Below are 21551 nucleotides of genomic sequence, written 5' to 3'. Positions count from 1 at the left end.
TCATCAAGGAAATGCAAATGAAAACCACATCAGATATCACCACACACCTGTCAGAATTGCTATTATAAAAAAGACAAGAAATAACAGGTGTTGGTGAGGATATGTAGAAAAAGGAACACTTGTGCTTTGTTGATGGAAATGTAAATCTGTACAGCCAATAAGGAAAACAGTATGGAGATTCCTCAAAAAATTAAAAACAAAATTACCATATGATCCAGCAATTTCACTGCTAGATATTTTTCCAAAGAAAATGACAACACTAACTTGAAAAGATATCTGCACCTCCATTGCACTGAAGCATTATTTACAATAACCAAACTATAGAAACAACGCAAGGGTCCATCAGTGGATGAATAGATAAAGAAAATGGTTTTAATCATATATATGGTTTTAAATATATGTGTGTATATATATATATATATATATATATATATGGAATATTATTCAGCAAAAAAGAATGAAATTTTGCCATTTACAACAACGTGGATGGACCCTGAGGGTATTATGCTAAGTGAAATAAGTCAGACAAAGACAAATACCATATGATTTCACTTACTTGTGGAATCTTAAAAAAAAAAAAAAAGCTCTTGGATACAGGGAACAAATTGGTAGTTTCCAGAGGAAGAGGGTGGGGGTGAGTGAAAAGGGTAAAGGGAGTCAAAAGGTATAAACTTATAGTTAAGATAAATTAGTCATGAGAGTGTAATGTACAGCATGGCAACTATAAATAAAACTGTATTGCATTAAAGCTGCTAAGAGAGCAAATCTTGTAAGTTCCCATCACAAGAAAAAAAACTATTGTGAAAGATGTTAAATAAATATATACAAATATTGATTCATTATGTTGTATACCTGAAAGTAATATAATGTTGTATGTTTATTACACATTAATAAAAAAAAAGTTATGTGGATACATATATGTAGGAAAATATCTGAAGGAGGTTTATTGAACAGTTAACCCTGCTTCATTCTGGGAACTTGGAGGGACAAGGTTTTTCAGAAGTTATTTTAAACACTTTGATAAATATTATGGGTGACAGACACTGTTATGTGTGTAGGTTTTTATTTACAATTAAAAACTTAGGAATAAAAGGTTAAATATATGGAAGTGTTACTATTTCCTCTAAAAAAAATAGTATTCCTGGTTTTAATCATTGTGCTATGGTTATGTAAGATGTTAATGTTTGGGGGAGCTGGCTACTTTTTTCTTCCAATATTTTTTCTCCTATTCTCCTATTCTCCCTCTCTCCCTCTCTCTCCCCTCCCCTCTCTTTCTGGCACTCCAATTACACATATATTAGACTGCATGAAATTATTCCGTAAGTCCTCTTTATTTTTCATATTATATAAATTCTATTGGTGTATCTTAAAGTTCATGGAACTTTTCTCCAGTCATATGTTAAGCCCATCCAGTGATCTTTAATTCAGATATTATATTTTTCAATTCTATATGTATTTCAAAATATACATTTGATTTAGTTTTATAGTTTCCATTTCACTACTGAGATTCCCCCTCCATTCATTCATTATGACCTTATTTTCTTTTTAAGTCCTTGAACATCTTTATAATAGCTGCTTTAGTTTCCCTGTCTGCTAATCCCAAGATCTGGCTTATCTTATGGCCAATTTCTATGAATGACTTTTTCTTTTTTTCTTTTTTTTTTAAAGATTTTATTTATTTATTTGACAGAGAGACATAGCGAGAGAGGGAACACAAGCAGGGGGAGTGAGAGAGGGAGAAGCAGGCTCCCCGCCGAGCAGGGAGCCCGATGCGGGGTTCGATCCCAGGACCCTGGGATCATGACCTGAGCCAAAGGCAGACACTTAACGACTGAGCCACCCAGGCGCCCTGAATGACCTTTTCTTTTGATACTGGATCACATTTTTCTGTTTCCTCCCGTGTTTAGTAACTTTTTATGGTATACTGGACAGTGTGTGTGGTACATGATTGAGACCGTAAATGTTACCATCTTTCCCTGAAGAGTGTTGACTTTTGTTCTAGCAAGTTGTTAACTCAGCTGAAATCCAAATGTTATCTCCCCTTAGGTGACCATCAGCTGGAATCTATGCTCAGTGGTCCAGTTGCTGCCTTTCATAGATACAGTTCAGGGATCAGCTAAGAATTTGGGTGGAGTTTATGTATAGATTTGGAGGGACTTCTGTGGCTTCTTTCTTGCAGAAATTGTCTCCCTCACTTTCTAGTTATGCTGTTAACCTCAAACTAGGTCTTCATACTCCTCAAGTGAGTAAGATGTCAGATTCCTGCTTGACTTCTAATCATCCCACCATATGAACTGAAAGTACTATCAGGTAAAAAGCCATGGAAATACGAATCCTACACAATACAGTTTCTTCTTTCAAAGATCGACTCCCCTTCAGTTTCTACTTGCTTATGGTAACTCTAGAGTGCTTTCAAATAGTTTTTATATTTTTTCAGGGTATATAATTATTATCTGCAAAAGGATCAGTCTAATATACTCTCTCCTGCCATTATCACAAATTGTACCATATTCCCTTTTATTTTCCATTGATATTGCATAGGATTAAACAACAACAAAAAAGACTTCTGCATTTTTTGTGAATGATGGCAATAGTTCATCAATTTTTTCTAAAAATATTGAGCATATTACTAATCTTATTTTTTCTTTTTTTTCTTGTAGACAAGAGATGATTTCCTAGGTCAAGTGGATGTTCCTCTTTATCCATTACCGGTTGGTATAGATGTCCATGATTTTAATTTTTATGTTTATTCTTTTTTTTCTAATAAATACTTACAGATGCACAATATATAGTAAATGTAAATATTTGATTTGTAAAATGTATATCACTATTATTCCTTGAGCATATTATTTTCTGAAAACTCATCTCAATTTTCCATTTTAATTTTATTTCCAAGATTCCCTTACATGAACCCTGGTAAGAAATAGAGAGTTGCTGAGGTTGGTTGACATCAGGAAAGCATGTCTGAGGAAAATCAGTTTGGAAATATTCTGCTGAATACGTAGAGTGGGGAGAGCTTAGTCTCACAGAAGGAACCTAGGATCATTTATGACAATATGGGCATGAAACTGAATGTGGACCAAGCATCTTACCACAATGAAGGAAGATAAGACTCAGGAAACATTTCATAACAAAACACCATTGGGCCAGGTTTCTGACATGGAGGTTGAGAAAAAAAAAAAAAAAAGTAATGATAATACAGGTTGAATTTTGGAAATTAAGGTGGTGTCTCAAGTAGAAAAGTTAGGAGGAAAGGCCATTTTGTTTTGAAAAAGGATAAATTTATCTTTGGCCATAATGAATTTCAATAGAAAACAGGAAAAATGGAAGCCTAAAGTGGGCAGCCAACAGAAATACAAAAATCAATTGTGTAGAGAAAGAGACTGGGAGGATTGAGAGTTACCACATCGAGGTAACAGCAGAATCTCTGAGAATGATGGGCTGTCCAAGTAAGAGAGATGAGAGCATCAAAGGCCAGACATTGAGCCTCAGTCAGTGTGGGTCAATCGGAGGAGAAGAACACAGACAAGGAGAAACAAAAAAACAAACAAACAAGTAAAATAATGTGATGAGAATTTAAGGAAAGAGTTCCAAGATCAAATGGGTAGTTAATGCAAAATGTAAGAAGTAAAGAATAATAAAAGCAAAGGGCTGTTGAACTTGATAAGAAAGAGAAGTAATACCTCTTTACTGTATCAGTCTTTTGAGATATTTATTGGCTCTCCACAGTTTTTAGAGATTACACACTTTTGATAATATATTTAATCCAGTCTCACTTTCCAGGCCATTTCCTTTTTTGTTTTCCTAGAATGGTGTCTATGCTCTAACCACGCCCACCTGCTGCCATTGCATGTATTCCATATTCCTTTGGGGCACCAACATGCTAACCACTCTACTTTGTTTCCGCTTCCCTCCATTGGCTCCTCAGTGCACCTGCTCAGCCTGTCTGGTACTGAGGTGTGACCGCCGCAAGTCCTAGGGTGCAGAAAGGGGAAAGCCCTGTCAAGCTACCAGTTATAACCGTTTAATGAGCTAAAGCCACATTTTTCTCACTTCTAACTTCAGTTATGGCTTAGATCATAGTTCATGAATATTCCTTAGAAGTACATGTTTTTGGTATTTATAGATATATCTTGAAAACCCACTGTTTTATTCTAGACAGAAAATCCAAGAATGGAGAGACCATATACGTTTAAGGATTTTGTTCTTCACCCAAGAAGGTCAGTAAATACAAAATGATAACATATTAATTTTTTAAATCTCATTATACATTATAGTAGCTTCTTTGGAAATTTATAGTTTAAACCTTTGTAAATAAGCTACCTCGAAATATTATTTTTTAAAAGCTTTACTGTTATTTCTGATTAAAAAGTAATATATGCACAGCACAAAAAATTCTGAAAATACAGAAAAGTATTTTTCATACTTCTTAGGAAAGACTTGTCCCCATAATATTTATCAGATTAGAAGGTGGAAATTTGTTATTATTGTTTTATTATTCCTTTTATGTCTTAAAGTATATGTAATTTTGTCATACTATCCTTTTAAAAATCACAAACATTAGTTCCACCAAAGCAATATCCAACAATGTGCGCAAAACCAATTTCAGGAAAACCTAACTACATCTTGCATGTGTTAATAAAAAATATTTCAGAAAACCCAAAATTTAGAGAAAATAACATGAGCAAAGACTAGAATTTAAAACCTAAATAACATGTTCATAATTCCATTTTCCTAAACTGAATTATTTGATTTTGGTTAAAATTTTTAAGTTTAAGCTGTAAATAAAACTCCTTTGATCATCTGTACCACATAGTCAAGTAAAATCTAGTGAAGACATGTATGGATTTACTGTCAAAAAAGTCACAGAATAACGAAGTACATCTGTACAACAATATTTGTCTTGTTTTTAAAACTAGAAAATACATTTGAAAGATATACTGTGGGAACTTAGTAAAATTTTTCATTTAAAAACATTTAATTGCTCTGTAATATAAATTATTAAAGCAAAATAAAAGGGACAGTGCTCTCTTAATATTTACTTTCTATAAGAGAAGTCATATATTTAACTTCTGCAGAAGTCTTAGAATATAAATCTCTTTTCTTCCTTTTTTAGTTTTAGACTGCTTGTGGTATCTGCATACCAAGAATAAATAAATATTTTCTTCTCTTATTTGATTGCCCTAGTAGCCTGCTTTTCATTTTGTCAAATGCTTTCTAGTATCCTTATCTTTAAAAAATATAATTTACATCTTCTGTCTGCACTGGATATCACTGCAAGTGCAGAAAGAACTTTAAATCAATAGAAAATGTACTACATTCTTAGACTTTCTGAGCCCCATTAAGTCCAAACCGACAGGCTTATTGTCTGGTTGAAAAGACGTGAGGGGCACCTGCGTGGCTCAGTCAGTTAAGTGGCTGACTGGATTTTGGTTGGGGTCATGATCTCAGGGTCCTGGGATCGAGCCCTGCGTCGGGCTCCCTGCTCAGTGTGGAGTCTGCTTCTCCCTCTCCCTCTGCTCCTCTCTCCACTCTCCCTCTCTTTCTCTCTCTCTCAAATAAATAAATAAAACCTTTTAAAAAAAGACATGAAACATATCACTATAAAGAAACGCTTGTAAAAACCATTATCTGAGCAAGTTTTCTGTACATGTCTGTTATAGCAACAAGTCAGTGTTCACTCCCCCTTAAAAGTGGAGACACAAGCCACATTAGTGACCTTGGAAATAAGCATCAGGGATTCTATTGACCACTCAGGAAAGGTACAGTTTCCAAGTTCATGAGAACTGTACAAAGAACACCTAAGAGACTAGGTGGGGTGGGGAAGGGAGTATCTCTTGAATATAGAATAAAAAATGGGACTTTTTTGTCAAGAAAGAAAAGGGGTAATGAGTTACATAGCTGATATCTATAAAAATCACCAAAATATCTATACAGAAAGTGAGGACAAGGAAAGATCTCTTAAGTAAGTAGGATGCTAGAATTGTTGGGGGCCATACACAGATTTAATTTTTTTTAAGTATTAACACAATGTACAGCAGCCTTTAGCTTGGACAACTCATTATTCGAAGAGGTAATACAAGATACATTATGAAAATAGAGTAGATAAATTAATGTATGATAGATTCAAACAGCTGTCAAAGAAAGACAGTAGGTCTCTGACAGTTAGCAGGCCTTGCTCTCCACTTTCCTGTCATCCTCTACAGTCTGACTAGATTAGTATCCCCAAAGCATATCTCTGAGGATGCCTCTCCCTATCCTCCGAATTCTCTGGCTTCACAGTGTGCGCAAAGTAAAATCGAAAGTTCTCTTGTTTCACATGGACCTCATCCTCTGGATCATCCCTACCTCCTCCATGTATCCTGTAGGCCAGCCAAGCCTGATGATTGCCATTCCCTTCATTGATCCCCAGCTTTCCCATCCGTTTGCTCATATTTTACTCTTTTCTCCACTTACATGCTTTCCCCTTCATTGCCACAGATCAAAATCCTCCCCAGTCTGCTGGCGCCCACTCAAATGCAACTGCTCGCTCACCTTCTCCCTGATCTGTCACTCACACTTCCTTAGTATCTTATTTATTTCATAACTTTTATTTATGTTTGTTACATTTTGTCCTCCACTCACTCCTTTGCCTAGATATCTTCTGTCCTCGAGCTTGTCTTTGGGTCTCCTCTAGTAGCTAATAGGTATTCAGTAAATTCTTGTTAAATGAATGCTTTTCTTCTTAAAGTTTTGCGAATAATTATTTTCTTTTCTACAGTCACAAATCAAGAGTTAAAGGTTATCTGAGATTAAAAATGACTTATTTACCTAAAACCAGTGGCTCAGAAGAAGGTAACACAGAACAGGCTGAGGAATTAGAGGTGAGATCTTATAAATATTTGGTTCAACTGAGAAGAAAATATCTCATTTCTTATTTTACTGTACTTTGAAGAAAAAAATAACTTTATTCAATGAAGTTAACGTGTGCAATAAAAATTATTTACATGGGCATTTGTTTATTTTACCCAAGCATTCATTAAACATTTCTTCCTTCTAAGGACATTTCTGTAGAATGAATAGCCATTATTGATGGCATTCTTAAAGCTTAGTGAATAGAGAATACAATGTTTATAAATGAAAGCATTTATTGTAATTAAGTCATTAACTCTTTCTGTTTTTTTAGAGTTTTCTAAAACCATGTCCTTCTCCCCTCCATTAAAGTAAGAATACAGTTTACTATTTGTAAGTTAAATATATGGAAATTTTGAGAAGACCCTACTAATTAGGAACTCTTTTATGAAATGTAATTCTTGTTACTTTTCCTCTCATGGTTGGGGTGAGGATGGGAGGGCTCAGAGGAAAGGAGGGAATGAGAGAGGGAAGGAATTCAAGTGATCTAGTAAGAGGCCATATTTATCTGGGGCAAATAGAATTTAACAATTTTCATGGATGACAGGATAAGAAGAAGCTCAAGTCAAGTATTTGGGCAGAGCTACATACATCGAGGGTAAGTGAGGAAGAGGCAGAGAGCATGTATTTGGAATAGAATTGAATGGGGATTTGGAGGCTGGAATTCTCATCCCAAGCTCTGCTGCTAGTGAGCCAAGTGACTGTGTGAATTGTTGAAGGTCTCTGAACCGTAGGCTCTTCATTTGTAGAATGACAGTATTGTACCAGATGACCTCTACGGTTTCTTCCAGCAGAAAAATTTGTGATTTGAAAAGGGGACCCTAAAACAACTGCCTCTTGACATTACCACTGAAGCAACATTTACTGAAAGCACACAGTATATTGGCACCAATTTGCTTTGAAGAGTTTTCTTGTGTGTGCCTTCCTCAACAGTCATGCCTCTTTGGCTGAGGGTCTGGTTAAGCCTCCAGAAGAACTGTAAAGGTGAGGGACCTCCCCCAGCACTGGACAGTACCTCACATCCCACATACCTTGAGAAAGAAAGCTCGAGAACAAGCCATGCTTTTGTAACAGAGCTTTCTGGGAATTTTTTAAGTAGGCTCCACACAGAGCTTGAACTCAAACCTGAGATCAAGACCTGAGCTGAGATCAAAAGTCAGACACTTAACTGACTGAGCCACCCAGGTGCCCCTCTGGGAATTTCTTATATGCACTAAGAAGAGTTTACTTTATGGGGAAATCTGTAATAATAGAAGGAAAGAACTTTTTTCTTTAAATCACAGAATATAGTTAACCCTTAGTTTGTCAATCAAAAAAACATGGTACCCTCTCTTAAGTCTATATTTGCGTATTTGATTACCTTTTCTTTTTTAGTTTTTCTCTGATTTATCATATAATAATCACTTTTTTAAAATTTTAGGTATTTATTGGGTCGAAGTTTCTCTGCCTGGCATTTTGGTGCACAGGGTATCTTGCATAATGGAATTCTGTTTGAGATGAAGGATGCCTGCCATAAAGAAAATTCTTTATTTAGTAACTAAAAAAAAATTAACAGCATTTCATTATTTAGGAACCTGCTCCAAGTTTTGCCCACACACACATATCATAGGTACCTTATTCACAGTTCAGTTCCTGTGGGTAGAGTTGCTTCGCTTCATTTTGTGGTCTCAGGTCTCAATGTTTGAATTCCCTCAGAATGCACCTTATAATTTCAGTAGATGTAAGCATGTAGGAGTTTATTTATGAAAGGCCCTAGGAATTTAAACACATGAATCTATGCTTATTTATCTTCTGTGTAGCTAATGACCAGAGAAATCTTGTCTTTGACATCTAATTTGTAACTGAATATATAAAATTCTATTTAAAGAGAACAGTTGTCATTTTCAAAAGAGGCTCACACTTAGGCAACCTGTATTCCTTAGTATATCAAAGTCTGGCTGTAATAGGTTATTATTTAACATTTGATTTTTGTACCCTTTGCAACTTTAGATTTAGTTGTATATATTTTGCAAGGCTAACATTAATGTGTGTTGTAGCTCTGAATGCTTTCTTTCTGATCCTCTTTGACTCCATTAAATTGTTGGCAATTGCATACTAGCTTTCAAGTTAGTAATTAAATAACATTCATTGATACTTAGAAAATTATTTTGTGAAGAATATTAGCTAATATATGTTTCATAGGGAGGCATTTTATACAAAAAAAATGAAAACTCAGTTTTTCTAAATAATATTCAAATGTACAACTGTACTTTCTAGAACTTGAAACAGGTTTTTAAAAATTAGGCCTTTACCTTCTCAAGTTTACTTAGATAACATAAATTCACTAAGGAGACCTTTAAGAGAGAAATCTTTAAGATTTTAAAGAAATAATCTTGTGGTACCATTTTCCTAGCTCTAAACATTTTTACAATCCTTTACAGCAGTAGTGAGGACCCTCTTATTAATAAATTTTATTAATCTACAGAAAAATAATCAATGACCATATTTTTAAAAACTTAACCATTTTTCAAGAGAGTGAAATACAAAAATTCAATTCACCTACTTTTAAAATGGAGACCAGAGAAATAAAATTGATTTAATATATACAAGACTAATTTTTAAGTCTGTAGATCCTACATTATGATCATTTAAAGGAATGGAAAGGAGAAAGAGAAGGAAGGTAAATATAGTTGGAGAGAGAAAGTAAGAGGATAAAGGAAAAGGAGAGAAATAGAGCAATAAAAGAAAGCAAAATTAAAGAGATGTCGGTTCCGTAGAAAAGGTAAAAAGGAAAAAAAATAAGAGTAAGAAAGAAAGGGAGTGAATTTACTTCCCATCCAGATCCCTTTTTCCAGAATTCTTTCTGTCTTCCTCTCTCCCTGCCCCCTCTGCCCCCCTCACCTTCTGTCCTGCCTCAGTCTATAACCAATAACCCTCCCACCAGACCAGCCAGAGAGATCACCCTTGCTGCAGATCCCCTTTCCTTTTCTCCAGGCTGCCAGAAAACATTCCTTTCCTTCTCAGCTCTCCTCCCTGGCCCTTTCTTTTCAGAGTCAGGCTTCCAACATAAAAGAACTCTCTTCCACCTTCTAAGCCATCCGCTGGCTGGCACACAACCATCCTTCAGCGCTAGATCCCCAGTGCCTCGAAAGAAAGACTGTATATATTAAGGACATTATTTTTTTGCCTGTTATTATGTTACCAAATACATTTCCCAGTCTTTTTTTTCCACTTTGACTTGGTAATTTTTGCCACGTACAAATTTGGAGGTTTTGTAATCAAATTTGTCAGTCTTTTTCATACTCAAAGGCTTCCCCAGTCTTGGAACATGTTCTTTTAAATTTCAAGTTTTGTTGTAATACATGTTGGTTTTACTTTGTAACATTTAAACATTGTTCAATCTGTAACATCCTGGTAGAAGGTATGAGGTAGCACCCCACATATTTTTTTTTTGTATTTTCCCACAAATTTGAACTGTCTTTATCATATCCTAAAATCCTATAAATTTGAGTCTTTCTGGGCTTTCTGATTCATTCTGTTGAGCTGTCTGAGTGTACCTCAATGCTCCACAGCTTTAATTGTTGTAGTGTATGCTATATTTTATTCAGTAGAGTTAATCACTCATTCTTCTGTTTTTAGAACTGTGCTGGTTATTCTTGCTTGTTTGTGTATCTATTTGAACTTGAGAATTGTCTTGTCCCATTATTTATAAAAATCTGTGAAGTAGGGGTGCCAGGGTGACTCAGTAGGTTAAGTGTCTGACTCTTGATCTCAGCCCAGATCTTGATCTCAAGGTTGTGAGTTCAAGCCCCATGTTGGGCTCCATGCCCAGTGTGGAGCCTACTTAAAAAAAAAAAATCTGTAAGGTAGTTTTATCGGAATCTTGGACACTTTATATATTAACTTGGGGAGAATTGACACCTTTGTGAGGCTGAGTCTTCCTAACCAATATCATATTATGTCTTTTCATTCATTCAGGTCTCTTTTTATGTCTCTTTAGGAGAATTTTTAAGTTTTCTTCACTCATTTATTTCTGCTTCCCTAGCCATATTGGTATTTAGTAGGACCTTTTATTTATTTATTGGTATTTAGTATTGATATTTAGTAGTCCTTTTCTGTTAGGAAGTTTCTTATGTAAAAACATGCCATTAACTCTTGCTACCCTTCCGAGTAATTCCTTACCCTAACTACCCTAGTTTAGGCTTCATGTACATATGCCCCTCACTAGTACCAGAGGAAATTTCCAGTGCTTTCCTAGCACTTAAATAAAACAAACAAAGAAAACAAATGAAATTTTATTTCTTCGGCTATTTTATGACCTGACCAAAATGCCTTTCCATAATCCAGAAAGAGAAAAGTCAGATGTGAGAATCATAATGGCTTTTCAGTTGCTAGAGAGTTCATTGTAGCAATTATTTCTAAATCCTTTGCCTTTCCCTGTCAAGCCTACGCATATTTAGGCTTCATCTAGTGATTTTTTTTCAGGTCTCACTTACTGATTTCTACCATACTGATTTCTACCATAACAAGCTCCTTTCTCTATGGGAAAGACAATGCCCAATAAGACAATATTCTTGTCCTTCATTCATTTGCTTGTAATTTAAAGAACAGACTAAGGTTACACGAGTTTAAACTGTGTTTCTCAGTGCTGCCCATCATTGTTTGTTTACTTAAAATTTTTTTCTGTCCTGGGCCACCTGGCTGGCTCAGTAGATGGAGCATGCAACTCTTGATCTTGGGGTTGTAAGTTCAAGCCCCACGTTGGGTATAGAGACTACTAAAGAATAAAACCTTTAAAAGAATTAAAATTTTTTCTGTCCCTTTTTTCCTATTAGGTGTGTTTTAAAACTTTTTTGAAAAATGTTAAAAGTTTCAAGCAAAATTTACATGTTATCATTTTGCAGAAAAAAGTCTTCATTATCATAAAATGTTCATATTATGGTCTTAAAAGTTGACACTGTGCAAATTTTTCCTTGCATAATTTCTGGAACTGGATATGCTAATCTCTTTTTAAATTTCCTCCAGCATAATTTATAAGGTTAAAAAAATTAATTGTTACCATTCTGTTTTTCAGCCTGGCTGGGTTGTTTTGGACCAACCAGATGCTGCTTGCCATTTGCAGCAGCAACAAGAACCTTCTCCTCTACCTCCAGGATGGGAAGAGAGGCAGGATATTCTTGGAAGGACCTACTATGTAAACCATGAATCTAGAAGAACACAGTGGAAAAGACCAACCCCTCAGTATGTGCTGGTGGCTTTTACATTTGTGATATGAATACATTTTGACCACTAATTTTCATTTTGAAGTTGTGTCTCAAATGGGTTCATAGTAGTATAGGGATCCATAAGCTGTAAAAATGTGAGGAGGATTTTTATGACCCAGGGCTTTAAAAATGCCATCTTAACTGTTTCTTTTTTTTAAATGATTTGATAATATTCAAAATTATTGGAGTCACAAATACTACCCTTCTAATTGCTTCTTTATTTTAAATTATTTTGTAGCCACAAAGGATAGGTTTTTCTCTTTAGACTTGTTTAGAAAATCTTGGAAATTTTTTGTAGTTTGTTACTAAAATGTAATAAAATGTTAGTTTCTACAGTACACTATTTTTAAATATAAATTACTTATAAAACATAAAGGACTGAATACCAAGGGTCTTTTGTTAAACACTCATTTGCCAATCTTGTCAATGCATACACAATTTTCAATGCACACAGATCAAGGACAGAAAGAATGACCTTTAAGGTATTCTAATTTATGTCCACTCAGTGACATTTTTCTTTGATTGTCATCAGACTGTATTTCTAAATATACATTTACGAATGTCCCATTACTCACATTTATTATCAAATGCCCTTCCATTTCTCCTCCCTTATGGCCTTATGAAGGCTTTCTTTAGTCTTCTACTTTTTGACAGAGACTTAAAATTTTTCGTATTTGTCCATTAATTTCTAATTTTTGGCTTTGGTATTTTGTGTCTGATACAGTCCAAGCACTTTCATAGATATTTTCTGTTCTCAAATCCTTCCAAAGCAAATCAGTGATCCTGGTTCTTCGTGGCACAGAAGCATCAATCTCTTAGGGACCTGTACAAATCGTAAAACTGAAGACACTGTGAAAGTCTACAAAATTGTCCTACTGTAGACCTCAGTATTATAGGAAGCCTGACTTGAACAGAATCACATTTCTTTCACTACGGTTGATGTCACTTTCAGCTAGCCTAAATCAGGTATTGAGGAGAAAAAAATCTGAAGCATTCTCTTAGAACCATCTGTCAAAATTATGTTTTCTTCAGCAATAGTACATTAAGAATTGATCTTCCAACTACCCTAGGCTTATATGGCATTAAATAAATTAACAATAATTTTGTTATTAAATATTTTATAAAATTCTTGATCTGAAGGTCTGATTATACTAAATGCAAATAGCTAGAATAATGGAATAAATGGGGTAATGGTGTTCAGTCTGATTTACTATAATGTTCCTAAACTCAGACATGTTTTTACTATTATCTTTTTTCAGACCAGACCTATTTCTGTTAATGATCAAAAACAGATACTATTTAATCTGGGATCTATTAAGTTTTTAATTACAGTGTTTCTTACATGATACTTCATTTTGCCCTCTGCATTCGTGCATGGGGAACTCTACTCTTGGCTTAAGATCAATTCTGGAAAACATTACTGTCTGGTTCTTGAAGCTGTATATGTAACTAACTCCTAAAGCTTCTTTTTTGTAATCTCTCTAGAGCTACTTTAGATTTTACTCATATCATAACATGGCAAAATAATAATATAATGAAATTATTTACAAAACTCTCAGAAATTCATTTATTCAACAAATATTTTTGAGTGCCCTTACATGTCAAACATTGCCCTAGGCATGGTGATGAACTAAAATGTCAAAGTCAGACGTGTTATACATTTTCACAAAACCTTAATTGCACAAGGTACTCTGAAGAAACCAATGTGCCCATGACTTCATCTGTGTGTGTTGAAATAGGCTTTGGCCCAAACCAGTGAATTCTAATCTAAGGTATTTTTTTTAAATGATCATAGCATCTTTGACTATCATTTTAACTATCTTCAGACATGAGTGATGGTTTTTCTATTTCTAATCCAGGGACAACCTAACAGATGCTGAGAACGGTAACATGCAACTGCAAGCACAGCGTGCATTTACCACCAGGCGGCAGATATCTGAGGAGACAGAAAGTGTGGATAATCGAGAGTCTTCCGAGGTAGAAAGAATTTTCTTGTTCTTGTCCATAGACACATGTTACAGCAATAAGATTAAAGTATGTGTGGCTTAAGATTATTCTGTTTGTTTTAGAACTGGGAAATTATAAGAGAAGATGAAGCCACCATGTATAGCAATCAGGCCTTCCCATCATCTCCAGCGTCAAATAACTTGGATGTTCAGACTCATCTTGCAGAAGAATTGAATGCCAGACTCACAATTTGTAGAAATTCAGCCACCGGCCAGCCAGCATCCAGCTCGGTAAGATGCTCTTAGATTTTGTTTTAGCTTCAGGGTTTTATATTATATATATTATTCCATTGGGTATCCAACATTTACATAAAATTTTGTCTTTTATCCCTGGTTTTATTGAGATGTAATTGACAGACAACACTGGATTAGTTTAAGGTATACAACATAATGATGTGATATACATACATATACATATATATATATATATATATAAAATAGCAAAATTACTACCACACGAAGTCTAGTTAACATCTATTATCTCACATAGCTACAAATTTTTTTCTTGTGATGAGAAAAATTATGTCTTAAATGGCATATAATAGTGTGTTAGGGACTTTAGGACTTTACGGTATGGTCATTTTTTCGAATATCTCCACTAATTGTATGGAGCAGAGTCATGGATAACCCAAATGGTCATTGGAGTCTAAATAGCCATTACATAAACCAGGGCCTCCCAGCCAAAGACCCTCAGGAACACACCTGTAATTAAACATGTTGGGTTTATTCCTCATTTCAGCAAGGAGAACACACACCCTGAGTGTCTCAGTAAGAGTATGTTAGAAGGGGCGCCTGGGTGGCTCAGTCTTTAAAGCGTCTGCCTTCGGCTTAGGTTATGGTCCCAGGGTCCTGGGATCGAGCCCCACATTGGGCTCCCTGCTCGGTGGGAAGCCTGCTTCTCCCTCTCCTACTCCCCCTGCTTGTGTTCTCTCTCTCGCTGTCTCTTTCTCTGTCAAATAAATAAATAAAATCTTAAAAAAAAAAAAAAAAGAGTACATTAGAAAAGACTTGGAGGATATGGGTTCATGTTAGGCGATTTTGAGGATGGTTTAAGGAAGCAGGACTTTGCTCTGCACTGGATGCTGTGAGGAAGCAAGAGTGTGGGGTGCCTGGGTGGCTCAGTTAATTAAACGTCTGACTCTTGATCTCAGGTCTTGATCTCTGGGTTGTGAGTTCAGGCTCCATATTGGGCTCTATGCTGGGTGTGGACCCGCTTAAAAGAAAAAAAAAGCAGGAATGATTCTGTGATTGTGTGTCTCAAATCTTATGTATAGCGAGGCTAAAGCTGTAATTCGTAAAAAAGCAGTAGTCACTCAGATTTGCCAGGATGGAGAGATCTTTGGTATTTTGTGGCTTGGAGAGTGTTCACATTTTGTCTGTGTTCAGGCATGATTACAAAGTGGTCTTGATTTTGTGTCGATCCGACTGATGAAAGCCAAGCAAGTCCTGCATGTCTGAGGCTACTTTTCTCCTCCTCAATTATACCACACCTGTCACAGCACACACGTGTGAATAAGAGCTGACGTACTTGGACTAAACAGGGAGGTAGATGGCATTCAATGAAATACTATGCAGCTATGAAAAGAATGAAGTGAGTTTGGGGTTTTTTTTCTTTTTTGGGGTTTTTTTTTTTTTTTGCTTTTTTTGTGTTTCTTTTCAAGATTTTATTTATTTGCGAGAGAGAAAGAGAGAGAGCACAAGCAAGGGGAGTGTCAGACAGAGGGAGAGGGAGAAGCAGGCTCCCCGCCAAGAGGGGAGCCTGACGTGAGGCTGGATCCCAGGACCCTGAGACCTGGGCGGAAGGCAGATGCTTAACCAACTGAGCCACCCAGGTGCCCCTGTACCTTTTGAATTTCATACCATGTGTATATTAATTTAAAAAATAATTTATTATTTTTAAAGTATTATATGGTCATGGTTAAAAATTCAAACAGTATTGAAGTATATAAAACAAAAATTCAATCTTCCGTCTTCTAACATATGCTCCCTCAGTTGCTATTAATGGTTTGGCATATATTGTCCTAAATTTTTTTTTTTTTTTTAAGATTTTATTTATTCATTTGATAGAGAGAGACACAGCGAGAGAGGGAACACAAGCAGGGGGAGTAGGAGAGGGAGAAGCAGGCCTCCCACAGAGCAGGGAGGCCGATGCAGGGCTCGATCCCAGGACCCTGGGATCATGACCTGAGCCGAAAGCAGACACTTAACGACTGAGCCACTCAGGCACCCCTAAATATTTTCTATATATTTATAAACATGTATGACACACATATATTTGTACATAATTTTTTTAACCTGAGATCATCTTTTTGGTAACTTAACTCTTTTCACTTGTTGTATCATACATGTTGGACCATTTCAGTACATATAGATGTCCTCTTTTAAAACCAACAAAGAAAAATCATCAAACATCATTCTTTTGTGCAAGTAATCATTAAGATATCTCACCAGTCTCCTACTGATAGACTTTAGATTGTTTGCAGTTCTTTGTTCTTGGAAACAATACTACAGTAGATGTTTTGACTTAATTTATATGTGTGTTATAAGTTTTTGATTTTGTTATTTAATAACATCAAAAAATTTGGATAGTGACAACGGCCTGCATATGAAAGCACAGGGAAAGAAAGAATAGGGGGCTCCTGAGGGGACGAGTCATCTAGAATGTCCAGAGGGTGGGTGTTGAGGTGGGAAGGGCTGGAGCTATGAGGAGCAGCCTGGTCTGGGAGCTCACTACATTCTGGGCTATGGATTTCATGCTGGTGACTGTGAGAGGTCACAGAAGGGCTCTGCGCTTGAGAACGATGTGACGGGGTCTGCACTGTGGGGCGTGCTCCGGCCACAGTGCGCAGCGTGGAGGGCGGCTTTAAGGAAATCGGACTTGAAGCAGGGAGATCTGTGAGGAGGTTGCTGCCGTGACAGGCAAGGCAACAAATGATGAAAACTTGAAATTAAAAAAAACAAAAAACAAAAAACAGAAAACCCAACTTGAACTAAAGTGCAAGGAGAATATAGTTGAGAGCTGGGAACGAAACAGTAAGATCTGGTGACTGTAGGGAGGGGAGTCTGGGGATGAACTGATACCTGAGGGCAGCTGCTGCTGGACTCCAGCCCTGCCCCCTGAAACAAGGAACAGGGTTGAGTGGGTGTGGGCAGGGGAAAAGCGAATGAGTGTGGGGCACAATGAGGGGTCTCTGCTAGACATTCAAGAGAAAGTGTCTGGGAGGCTGCCTAGGAGCCAGGGCCGAAGAGCGAGCCACAGGATGGAAGGCGCTGGCCCATGGGGGTGTGGAGAGCAGCTGAGTGCCACTCCACGGTGGCTCTCCCTTCTACCCCATCACACCCACCCACCCCCCCATACCTTATCTGCCACTCAGACACAGATCAAAAACCTAAACCTATTGTCACTCCTTTTTTTTTTTTTTTTAAATAAGAATCATTCCAGCAGAAGAGGCAGCTTACAAGCCTATACTTTTGAGGAACAGCCTACACTTCCTGTGGTGAGTTTTATCCTCTCCCCTCATTGTCAGTAAAAATAGGAAACTCAAGAACTTTTTTTTTTTTTGGAATACTGAGTATGAACATCGGACTGCTTAGCAATGCGCCAATCCAGCACAGAATCTCGGTTCTTGGAGATGAGGTTCAGGAGAGGGGGAAATGAGGTAGGTAGGCGGGGGAGACCGCCTCTCCCGTGCTAAGAAAGCAAGGCCCCTGCCCCGGCGACTGGGGACGACATGTGGGCTTGTGCGCTGAGGCGCTGGGCTGGCTGGAGGCGGTCTGTAGGCAGCCTCCGGGTCGAGACTGTGCTGTCCAGCTGCCTCTGCTCTGGATGCTGGCCCCTGGCATCGAGCTGCAGTGTCTGCCGCATACGTGAAGTGGCCCATCAGTCACTTGGGCAGGGGTGGGCTGGTGTTGGCAAGCTCAGTGGCCAGGCTGGATGGGGTTTTGCTCTCTCTTCCCATCAGACTCCGCATCCACTGAGGCCTTCTGCCTCCTTCTCAGTAGGATTTCCAGCCGCAGCCTTGACTGGGGCTTAGACCTTAACAGCCTCATGCCTGGACTCTTGACTCCCTTTTGGTCTTCCACGCCCCTCTTCCTGACCCAACTCTCATTACCTGAGTTTCTCTCTCCTTGACGCAGCCCCCACTTGTGTCTTACTCCCAGGCTCCCAGCCCCTCAGCCTACCGTCCTCCTCATCCGCCCACGGGAACCTCCTGCGGCCTTCACCCCGTCCCTCCTTTTTCTTCCAAACAGGCTGCCCCCTTTCCTGACTGTCTCCCTCCTCTGGCTCTGGGCGCATGCCATTTCCACACGTAGAATACCTCCTCACCTTTTTCCGCCGTTTGTAATTCTGAATGGCAGTCTATGCATTAATTTTGAAAAGTGGGGATTGTTTTTGCTTTTATGAAAATTCCAGCATAGGGATGCAGAGGCTCAGAATTCCTTGAACCAGGAGCAGCTCATCCATCTAAAAAGCTGGCGACCAAGAGAGGGACACGATCCTGTACTGACAAAGGGGGGGGGCAACTCACTTGTGCCATCGGCCCAGTCAGCGTGGACCGTCTACAATAGAGGAAATGCCACAGAGACACGGCCCTCACCATCCTTTCTCCCACTATTGCCACTTGCCTGTCCTCCTCCGTTAGGCTGGAGCCTGCTTAAGCAGAGACCTGTGGTTTTCTCCTACTGTGCTCTGTAATGTCCTTATACAAGGAAAATGTCGCATTTCTGATCGACTGACAGGCATTCATCCAAGAAGCTCACCAGATGAGCAGCAGAATCTAGAGATGATTTATATTCATCTGTATATACACGCACTTCAGTTTTTACATGTACTAGAAAAGCTATTCCCATACCTTTTCCTTCTCAATACATTGAATTGGTTTTTAAAAAAGTTTTCTTTTCTTTTTTTTTTTTTTAAAGATTTTATTTATTTATTTGAGAGAGAATGAGAGAGAGCACATGAGACGGGGGAGGGTCAGAGGGAGAAGCAGGCTCCCTGCCGAGCAGGGAGCCCGATGCGGGACTCGATCCTGGGACTCCAGGATCATGACCTGAGCCGAAGGCAGTCACTTAACCAACTGAGCCACCCAGGCGCCCCTAAAAAAGTTTTCTTGAGGTATAATTTACATACCGTAAAATCCCTTCATTTTGTACAAATACATGAATTTTAATAAATTTGTACAGTTGTGCAAACATTACCACAATCAAGTCTAAGAACCCTTCATCACCCCAGAAAGTTTCTTCAATCCCAGCACCTACTTTCAACCCCAGGTAACCGCTCATCTTCCTTCTGTAGCTACAGTGCTGCCTTTTCTAGAAGTTTCATACGAGGAGAACCATACAGTGTTGTAGTTTGATGTATCTGGCCCATTTCACTTCATATGATGTTTTTGAGTTTTGACCATGCTGGTGCATGTCTCAGTAGTTCGTGATATTCTGTTGTGTAGACGTATCTGCTCTATTTCATTTATCTACTCACCAGCTGTTGGACATTTGTAAAGCCAGGCAACTTTAAATTCCATTATTTTGTAGACCAACAGCTCATCATATCTGTCAGCAATGTACATCTACCCCTGTGTGTCTAGGGACAGTGTAGCTGGTAAACAGACCAGTGGTGATAGTTTATATGTATAAGACACATTGGGGAAACAGGCCAAACCTTGAGGAGTCTAATCTGGTTCAAAAGACAAAAGGAAGACCAAACCTGGACTACTTTAAGTAAACCTGGGAACAACCAGACCTCTTTATTCATTAGTAATAAACTCATAAGTAGCAACTCCCCAGCCCTTACAGAAAGACGGCAGAGGTAACTTTTGACTGAGCACATATGGGTGATAAATTCTGTAGTTAGACTACCTGGCTCAGATCTCAGCTCCATATTAGCAATGTATCTGTTAGGCACTTAGCCCAATTTTCTAAGCTTCAGTTTCCTTGTAAATAAAAACAGGCTAGTAATAGCAATGATCTCATTAAGATTTGTGTGGAGGTTAAATGACACGATCTATGTTAAAACATTTAGTGTGTGGTGGTTATTACTGTCATGTTTTATTAATGTTGGTATCACTCTCATCATTGTGGTCTGTTCTGGTTTTTCTTAAGTGGAATGTGGTATACTGCATTCCATACACCTCAAAATATGATTTAAAAGTCTCTTCATTTTATTTATTTATTTATTTATTTATTTATTTATTTGAGAGAGAGAGAGTGCAAGAGGGGGTAGGGTTAGAGGGAGAAGCAGACTTCCCACTGAGCAGGGAGCCCGATGTGGGACTCGATCCCGGGACTCCGGGATCATGACCTGAGCCGAAGGCAGTCGCTTAACCAACTGAGCCACCCAGGCGCCCAAAAGTCTCTTCATTTTAAAGAGAGAGGGCAGTGAAAAAGGGAGGTAGGTGGTCCTTTTAAAAGGATTGTTTCATATTCATACTCAGTTTTCCTATTATTCTTCACTGTAGTTTTTGCCTACTTCATCTGGATTACCCCCAGGTTGGGAAGAAAAACAAGATGAAAGAGGAAGATCATATTATGTAGATCACAATTCCAGAACTACCACCTGGACAAAGCCCATGGTACAGGTACCGTGCAATCTACCTGTTAACTTGTTTCCTTACATAGTTTATGCCATCATACTCCTGTGGAAGCTAGTACATCATTTTGTGGCATCTACTGGTGGCCGCTAGCATCTTCTAATTGTTTGCTGACCTTGGTGCTCGCATTTCCTATGGATCTGTCACATACATGATTACCACTTGCTATCATGTAAAACAAATCCAACTGGGAATAAAAGGATGGAGCAAATGATCTGGTCCATTGGGTAATTCTGTTATTTGAATGGTTAAAATCATTTCTCTAAAAGATAATCTTAGTGATTAGGATCTGTTAAAGAAATTTGCCACGATGACACTTTGTCCTTGGCAACAGCAAGTGCCTTTCGTGACATTTCCTCGTAAGTGTTTAGGAAAATCTTTAATTTATTTTATCACCACTTCTCTGAGAAATTTTTTAACACTGAGAAGTATAGAGAACAATATAGCAAATGCACACCTTAACACCCAAAATTTACCACCATTAACAAATTACCGTATTTGTTTCTAGGCATTTTATTTTTAAAAATAAAATCTTACAGGGGCGCCTGGGTGGCTCAGTCAGATAAGTGTCTAACTTTGGCTCAGGTCATGATCTCAGGGTCCTGGGATTGAGCACGCCCCCATCGGGCTCCCCACTCGGGGAATCTGCTTCTCCCTCTGCCCCTCCCTCCACTCATGCTCTCTCTCTCTCTCTCTCTCTTTAAAAAATATTTAAAAAATAAAATTGTGGGCACCTTGGTGGCTCAGTTGGTTAAGCGACTGCCTTTGGCTCAGGTCATGATCCTGGAGTCCCGCGATCGAGTCCCACATCGGGCTCCCTGCTC

The 21551-nt window shown here is 38.0% G+C and overlaps 1 protein-coding gene across 3 annotated transcripts in view; it reads left to right on the top strand.

Annotated features, from left to right (window-relative positions):
* Positions 1-21551, top strand: part of NEDD4 (NEDD4 E3 ubiquitin protein ligase) — a 118680-nt gene that overhangs the window by 79029 nt on the left and 18100 nt on the right. For 2 of the 3 annotated variants that reach the window (XM_032417480.1, XM_032417482.1), the window contains 8 exons: positions 2661-2711; positions 4159-4220; positions 6761-6863; positions 11945-12111; positions 13994-14111; positions 14204-14371; positions 17572-17637; positions 20596-20715. In XM_032417480.1, coding sequence (XP_032273371.1) covers positions 2661-2711; positions 4159-4220; positions 6761-6863; positions 11945-12111; positions 13994-14111; positions 14204-14371; positions 17572-17637; positions 20596-20715 — 855 coding nt within the window. The remainder of the gene's footprint in view (positions 1-2660; positions 2712-4158; positions 4221-6760; positions 6864-11944; positions 12112-13993; positions 14112-14203; positions 14372-17571; positions 17638-20595; positions 20716-21551) is intronic. The other variant, XM_032417481.1, reaches the window with a different exon arrangement.

This window comes from Phoca vitulina, unplaced genomic scaffold (genome assembly GCF_004348235.1).
Source record: "Phoca vitulina isolate PV1807 unplaced genomic scaffold, GSC_HSeal_1.0 scaffold20, whole genome shotgun sequence".
NCBI classification, from domain to species: Eukaryota; Metazoa; Chordata; class Mammalia; order Carnivora; family Phocidae; genus Phoca; species Phoca vitulina.
Note: the sequence above shows the minus strand (reverse complement) of the source record. Positions and strands in the feature narration are given on the sequence as shown.